The following is a 6,277-nucleotide window of genomic DNA, read 5'->3' on the forward strand; positions in this document are numbered from 1 at the left end:
TTTTTTGAGATGAAGTCTCAGTCTGTTGCCTGGGCTGGAGTGCAGTGGCATGATCTCAGCTCACTGCAACCTCTACCTCTCAGGTTCAAATGATTCTTCTGCCTCAGCCTCCTCAGTAGCTAGGAGTACAAGCGCAAGCCACCATGCCTGGTTAGTTAGGGTCTTAAAGGACAGGACTTTGATCAGGAGGAGGAGGAAAGGAAGAGAGAACAAGATAAGCAAAGACGTGGCAGTGGAAAAATTCTGAGTCTACTGAGAGCTATGGGAGCAGGGATAGGAAAAGTGACACTTCCTTGCTGACTCCAAGGCCTTGTCTTTCACGGTGGTGCTCAGAGGCAGGTAAGGTTAAGATTAAGGAATCTGAAGACAGAGTACTTGGATCAGAATCCCTAACTTGCTAACTTTGTGCTCATGGGGAAAATTATTTAACCTTTTTGGATGTTTCCTTGTTTACAAAGTAAAGATAATAAAATAATCTACTTTTGAGAGTTGTTGTGAAGATTAGGTGACTTAATACATATAAAATGATTAGAGTGCCTAACGTACAAGCCTTGCATAAATGTTAACAACTACCATTAAGCCACCTCCTATCACCTCACCTTTCAGAGTCTCTTCACTGTCCAAGTGTTGCTGCCTGATTTTCACTAAAGCCTTTCCATTAAAAGAGGGACTGTGATATAATTCCATCCTTCAAGTTTTTACTCACTTCCCTTCATTACATGCTCCAGGACTAAAGGTTCACAGGTCAAGCCTCTGCTTCTACTGATAACTCCTATTTGGGAGTTGTTGGGAGTCTGAGGAAGTAAGCAGAATTCTTGTCAAGAGCACAGGAGTTCAAAGAACAGCGAAGAAATGCCACCACCCTCGAGAATATAGAAGTATATATAGACCGTAAGCCAAAAATCAGGTGAGAATCCTTTTTAGAACTCAGGACTGGTGGAGAAATTTAACTATGCTGGCAAAGGATCTGGGTCACAATGTCACCCCTACCTTCCCCCTCCCTTGCCACCATGTGCAGGTAGATGTTGAGGGAAGTTTCTTTTACCTTAAACTGGGCCCAGAATCTGTTCACTGCCTGCTTCTCTCCACTCTAACCATCTCCTATGGAGGGCTGAATAATAAGAAGTCACTGAGTCAGCCAAGCACAGTGGCTCACGCCTGTAATCCCAGCACTTTGGGAGGCCGAGGTGAGCAGATCACCTGATGTCGGGAGTTTAAGACCAGCCTGACCAACATGGAGAAACCCCGTCTCTACTAGGAATACAAAATTAGCTGGGTATGGTGGTGCATGCCTGTAATCCCAGCTAATTGGGAGGCTGAGAATGCGGTGAGCCGAGATTGCACTATTGCACTCCAGCCTGAACAAGAACAAAACTCTGTCTCAAAAAAAAAAAAAGAAGGCACTGAGTCACACACACTGACATCAACTGTCACTCACTAGATACCATCACTTTATATGGAGTGAGACTGGAAACTGTCTTAGATATTTCCTTACTTCCAATATTGTCTCTCTCCCAGAAAGAGGCTGTGTGAGGCACTAATTACAAGGAAGAACTGAGGTGGAAGGATCCAAGTGTAGGAAGGCCAAAGTAGCTAGCGATGGAAACCTAAGGAAACCAAGCAGAGGAGGGCAAGGAGGCAAGGCCTGTGGATATTTACAATAGTCTGAAGGACTCCAAGCTAGCTGTGAAAAGACCCAGTTCATGGCCTCAGGATGACTAACAAAAATGGTACCCACTGCACTTCTCAAAATGCATTAGAAGCCAAATCAATAACTGTAGGGGTACTGGGTCATAGCCAGCAGCTTCTACCTAAAAATAGCACATCCTCCTTCCCTTCCCCCCAGGTCCAGAAAGCAAATAAGGATAGGACAGGGGAAGGGATGGGGGTGGTAGCCAGGAGAACAGCAACAGCAGGTGAGATCCAGGCCTGGAAGAATCAAATGCTGTGGTTTGAACGTGTCCTCCAGAAGTTCACACTGGAAATTTTACTCCCAATGCAACAATAGTATTGAAGATGGGGCTTAATACAAGGTGACTGGGTCACAAGGACAGAGCCCTCATGAATGGATTAATGTCACTATCACAGGAGCAGGTTATCATGAGAGAGCTGTTACAAAGCAAGTTTGGCCCCTGGTCCCCTTTGTCTTATGTGCTCATTTCTACCTTGTGCCCTTCTGCCATGGGATGACCCTCACCAGATACAGGCACCATGCTCTTGAAATTCCCAGCCTCCAGTACTGAGAAATACACTTCTTTATAAATTACTGAGTCTGTGGTATTGTTATAGAAGCAGTAAACAGACTTAGGAGCTAGAGTCCCACTGGCCTTTTCCGACTCAAGCAGTTTTCAAGTACTTAAATGATTTTGTGTTAAAAGCAACCCCAGAGGCTAACATCACTAGCTTGGAAGTCTGAGAGCTGACAAATTAAAACCTAGCCGCAATTATACATATTTTTAGCAGAAGAAATTCTTAGCATTTTGTTGCCATAGAGATCAAAAAAGGAACCCCACAGAGCCCTGCCCCTTAATTCAGTCCTTCTCCTTTCATTTGGTCCCTAAGCAGGGTGAGAAAGCCTCTCCCCCACCCACTTATTTTAAGGCAGTGGTAGGTACACCTTCCCTTTCACATAGGTTTTCCTGGAATACTCAGTTCCCTAGAATTCACTGGTCCCAGGCCTGTGTTATCCCAGGCAGAGCCATATGGAAAGCAAGGGTTGAGGGGACTGACAGAGGAACAATAGTAGACATCAGGTCAGGGAAACCCTGCTGTATTATACAAGACCCAAACCCCTTTGGATACTGGACTGGGATTGCTACTACAAAGAGGGTCAAAGGTAAGTGCAAAGGCCAATAGAGTAAGAATGCTGAGCTTAGGAGCCTTCTCTGGTACTTAAGCTCTTCAAGATCACAACCTACCTCCCCCCACACTCAAGGAAAAAAGTACAGAATGTAGTACTGTCATAGTGCCATCTGCTGGAAAAATAAGATCTGTCCTTAAGCACAGAGAAGGAGCCCGTGAAGTCTAAAGCTGTCCAGTGGGTAGGTTGGGATGGAGATAAAGATGCCGAGAGATGCAGAAGACAACCATGGGATCAAGAGTGTAATGCGGATACAGAATGGGAAACCCATTCTGTGAGTTTTCATTTTTCTTTTTTTTTTTTTTTGGAGATGGAGTTTCACTCATGCCACCCAGGCTGGAGTGCAATGGCACGATCTCGGCTCACCGCAACCTCCGCCTCCTGGGTTCAGGCAATTCTTCTGCCTCAGCCTCCTAAGTAGCTGGGATTACAGGCACGCGCCACCATGCCCAGCTAATGTTTTGTATTTTTAGTAGAGACGGGGTTTCACCATGTTAACCAGGATGGTCTTGATCTCTTGACCTTGTGATCCACCCGCCTCGGCCTCCCAAAGTGCTGGGATTACAGGCTTGAGCCACCGCGCCCGGCTCATTTTTCTTTTTTTGAGATGGAGTCTTGCTCTGTCACCAGGCTGGAGTCCAGTGGAGTGATCTTGGCTCACTGCAACCTCCACCTCCCGGGTACAAGTGATTCTCCTGTCTCAGTCTCCCGAGTAGCTGGTATTACAGGTGCCCACCACCACACCCAGCTAATTTTTGTATTTTTAGTAGAGATAGGATTTCTTAAAAAAAAAAAAGACAGGGTTTCACCATGTTGGTCAGGCTGGTCTTGAACTCCCAACCTCAGGTGATCCGCCCACCTTGGCCTCCAAAGTGCTTGGATTACAGGTGTGAGCCACCATGCCTGGCAAGAGATAGGATTTCACCATGTTGGCCAGGATGGTCTCGATCTCCTGACCTCATGATCTGCCCACCTTGCCCTCCCAAAGTGCTGGGATTACAGGCGTGAGCCACCATGCCCAGCTGAGTTTTCATTTTTCTTTCTAAAGATGGTTAAATAAAATAAAAGAACAAAAACACAATGGTGCTACTAATCTTTTATAATCCCTAGAAACATCATGGTTTGGGCTCATAAGAAGTTGTCGGACAGACACACAACAGAGACCACACACAAATGGGCGACAGCTGACACAAGGAGGTGGCTTGCCTTTTGTACAAAGTTTTTATATATATACACACACACACACACACACATACATACATATATATTTATGTACACAGACACAAGGGGATAAAATCCAGTGAGAAGGACTCACACATGCCCAGGTCGGAAATGGGAGCAGCTTTAACTGCCAGGGTTGAGGCCACAGTGGAGGCACACAGGAAGTGGTAGATAGTAGCAGCCTCCCTCCATCCTCCCACCCTGGGCCAAAGGGAGGACTTGCGAGGAAGGACAAGTATTCAAAGGAAGATGGAAGACACGAAAGGTACACTCCACCTCTTTAAATTCCTGAAAGCCCCTAAATGCCTGGCAGGATAGATCACTCCCATGCCTCCTAGCAAGATGCTGAGTCTACAGTAGGTCTGGCCTCAAGCTGGCCTCAAGGTCTGAGGTTGGCTTCTCAATGCACGAATCCATGCTATCTTGTAGGGCCCTTGTAGCAGAAAAGATCACCTTCAAGGCTCACCCCACAAACTCAGTCCTTTTGATTCAGAGGTCCTAAGGGTTTTCCTTGACAGGTTGAAGGGTAAAGGTTCAGGAAAAGGAGAGAGGTCAGTGCCTTCAGTTAATGCCCTATGGCCTTCCCAATGGGGGAGGAACTGAGGAATCATTAAGGTGTAGGAAAGGGCAAGAAGGTCATCTCAGAGACAATACACATGGAGAAACAGGTACTCAATGCAGGTGTAGATTCTGCTTTCTTCAACTGGGCGCTTTGCTCAGGAGAGTCCATTTCCAGTGGGGCCATGAGCAGGAGCTCTTCTTGGTGTCTTAAGGGTGGCCCCAGTTCCCTCAGAGACAATGTCCATGCCCTCAGGATGGCTTGGTCCACAAAATTGAGAGATGGGGCCATGGAAGAGTAGATGTGAAGTAGCAGGACCCAGAGGCACAGGGAGGCAGTCTGCTGTGCCACTGATTTACCTGTGGAAAGAAGAGGTAAATGGGAAGTCAAAGGAAAGAGAATAATCAAAGACTAGAATGAGTTAGGTCCTGAGACTCACATGGTCTGAGGGGTAAAGAGGCTGGAGAGCTGGAAGCACTGGGAGGCAAGGTTCAGGGCTGGACTCAGAGCTAGAACAAAGAGACGCAGAGTGAGTAAGCAACCACAGTGCACTCCTTCTTTCCAGATCCCAAGCCTTCCCTTCCTTTCCCAAGACCAAGACTACCAGTCAGAGCTGCTGGGTTCAGGGCGCCCAAGGGAACTGCTCCATTCAGCTGCAAGGCAGCAGCTTGGGCGGCGGCGGCAGCAGCAGCAGCAGTAGTAGTTGGCAGTTGGATTCCAGAGCCTAAAAGGAAAAGAAAAGGTGGAATTAGGCCCCAACCCTTGATCTAAAATTCAACCCCATATTCTTCACCTTGTGGAGATATTCTACCTTCTGCCAGTTTGGCCATCAGCTGCAAACGTCCACCTGCTGATCCCAGATCCAGCTCCTGGTCCCCATCAGGGAAAGTGATATCTGTGCCACCATCCAGTCGCTCAGTCACATGGCCAACCCTCATAAGTCGACCGGCAAGCTCAAAGCCATTCAACTGTTCCAGGGCCCGCCGGGCACACTCAGAGTCAGAGAACTATGAGAAACCCAGGCCATGTTAGTCACCTCCTCACCAAAGACATGCTCTCAAAGCCCCAGTAACACCCCTTAGTCCTACTATCCCAGGAAAACTGTACAGTCACTGAGGTACAGTACAACTTTTCTTTCCCAGAAAATATGACCTCTGAACAGGACCTTGTCTGGCGGACTCAATAGCAGTCACTTTTCAATCTTCCAGCTCCATTAAGAATCTAACAATAGGCCAAGCACGGTGGCTCATGCCTGTAATCCCAGCACTTTGGGAGGCCAAGGTGGGCAGACCACCTGAAGTCAGGAGTTCGAGACCAGCCTGGGCAACATGGTGAAACCCCTGTCTCTACTAAAAATACAAAATTAGCTGGGTGTGGTGGTACATGCCTGTGATTCCAGATACTAGGGAGGCTGAGGCAGAAGAATCACTTGAACCCGGGAGGCAAAGGTTGCAGTGAGCGGAGATCACGTCACTGCACTCCAGCCTGAGCAACAAGAGCAAAATTGCATCTCAAAAAAAAAAAAGCAGGCCGGGCGCGGTGGCTCAAGCCTGTAATCCCAGCACTTTGGGAGGCCGAGGCGGGTGGATCACGAGGTCAAGAGATCGAGACCATCCTGGTCAACATGGTGAAACCCC

The 6,277-nt window shown here is 47.6% G+C and overlaps 1 protein-coding gene across 5 annotated transcripts in view; it reads right to left on the reverse strand.

Annotated features, from left to right (window-relative positions):
• Nucleotides 1–3,941: 3,941 nt before the first annotated feature.
• RBM23 (RNA binding motif protein 23) overlaps nt 3,942–6,277 on the reverse strand; it is an 18,846-nt gene continuing 16,510 nt past the window's right edge. For 3 of the 5 annotated variants that reach the window (XM_017544503.2, XM_017544501.2, XM_017544502.2), the window contains 4 exons: nt 5,452–5,647; nt 5,245–5,364; nt 5,080–5,149; nt 3,942–4,999 (listed from right to left, as the gene is read on the reverse strand). In XM_017544503.2, the coding sequence (XP_017399992.1) occupies nt 4,996–4,999; nt 5,080–5,149; nt 5,245–5,364; nt 5,452–5,647 (390 nt within the window). In that variant the 3' untranslated portion in view covers nt 3,942–4,995. Of the gene's footprint in view, nt 5,000–5,075; nt 5,150–5,244; nt 5,365–5,451; nt 5,648–6,277 lie in introns of those variants that run through there. The other 2 variants (XM_017544504.2, XM_037744302.1) reach the window with 1 other exon arrangement.

The sequence above is a fragment of the Cebus imitator genome, unplaced genomic scaffold (assembly GCF_001604975.1).
Source record: "Cebus imitator isolate Cc_AM_T3 unplaced genomic scaffold, Cebus_imitator-1.0 Scaffold170, whole genome shotgun sequence".
Taxonomy (NCBI): domain Eukaryota; kingdom Metazoa; phylum Chordata; class Mammalia; order Primates; family Cebidae; genus Cebus; species Cebus imitator.